General features: G+C 34.1%; 1 protein-coding gene across 1 annotated transcript in view; it reads right to left on the reverse strand.

Annotated features, from left to right (window-relative positions):
• Positions 1 to 1,115: 1,115 nt before the first annotated feature.
• The window catches only part of LOC107568279 (60S ribosomal protein L30), a 3,233-nt gene continuing 2,910 nt past the window's right edge, over positions 1,116 to 1,438 (reverse strand). The window contains exon 5 of the mRNA XM_016254213.1: positions 1,116 to 1,222. Within this exon, the coding sequence (XP_016109699.1) occupies positions 1,164 to 1,222 (59 nt within the window). The 3' untranslated portion in view covers positions 1,116 to 1,163. The remainder of the gene's footprint in view (positions 1,223 to 1,438) is intronic.

Here is a 1,438-nt window from a genome sequence, read left to right on the forward strand (position 1 = left end):
TGACTGAGGAAACTAGGGCAATCACTTCAGTGAAGAGAGCATTTGATGTTTTCTCTGCTCAAGCGCTTTGGGGGGGGCTGAAAATCCTTAGGGGGAAAAAAAAAGTATGTCATGTGCTTAAGTCCAGCACGTTTCTAATGCCTCAGCCTCATCTCAAGGGCTGCAGTAAATCACTGGGGAGTATGTGAGCAATTTTGAAATAAGGTTTATAATAATAAATTATAATACAATACAGTATATAAGTATATATACAGTAATAAGTATATAATACACAAAAAAACACACAAATGGTCTCATTTTGCATGTTTGCCTTGTTTAGAGAGTATTAATGTGCCTGGTTTACACAAACTGTGCCTATTTATTGCTGACACTGGCACATTGCCACTGCAATGACATCAAGTCAGCCTCTTCTAATTTTATATATTAAATATTTCTTCAAACTGGCATATGCCATTTAAAAAGAGGAAAAACTACATGAGCAAAATATAATTGGTAGCAATTTAAAATGACGTTATACAACAAATATTTCAGTTAAATTCAATAGATGACCAGCCTTTCGTTTAAGACTGCGTAACACAATTCTGTATCAACAATTTAGAATTTAGGACTGGGCTACAGAAATTTTCAAACCAAAAGTTAACATTGTATTCTACTTGTAATTCACCCTGTACTGATCAAATGTTTTAACTGCAAAACTAAGAAAAAAAATGCGTTACATATTGCACCCTCTAGTGGCAAACTTGTAATACATATTGAAGTTGTGAATGTGTAGCTTTAGATTCATCCCATTGCTGAGCCTCAAGTTGAATTCACAGCACAAATAGTCATTTTTACTAATATAAAGAAAATATTGGACTTTGTTCATGCTTTTAAGAAATTGGGAAAAATAAACATTTCCCAAGAGCACATCAAGGATTCCAGAAACAGATGTCATGTTGATCTTTTTTAATAATAATTAAAAAAAAAAGTTAATAATTGAAACAGTTTCATAGACTAAACAATATTCCATTTCTCAACATTATCAAAGATCAAAAGATGAGAAGGGGAAATGCCTTTTATCCATTAGACATCAAGTCTGAACAAAAGAGGAGACAAAAATTACCAAAAACCACAAAGATCGTTTCAACCAATTTTATTTCTAATAAGATCTGGTGGAAATGGCTCTACTTCTCCCCCTGCTGCTGCTGCTGGTCTGGCATGCTTCTGATGATGTCGGAATCACCTATCAAACACAAGAGAAGCATTAATGACAGAACAATTCATCTAACCTGACACAATGTTACAATATTAATGTTGAGAATACATAAACGACAGTCAGACAATGTCTAAGATGCTCTAGAGTTCCACATTGGATTCGAAATATCACAAAACATACCAGCAACCTTTTAAATGTGCATCTACTTTGACATACAGTGGGTACGGAAAGTATTCAGACCCC

This window comes from Sinocyclocheilus grahami, unplaced genomic scaffold (assembly GCF_001515645.1).
Source record: "Sinocyclocheilus grahami isolate Dianchi unplaced genomic scaffold, SAMN03320097.WGS_v1.1 scaffold1230.1, whole genome shotgun sequence".
Taxonomy (NCBI): domain Eukaryota; kingdom Metazoa; phylum Chordata; class Actinopteri; order Cypriniformes; family Cyprinidae; genus Sinocyclocheilus; species Sinocyclocheilus grahami.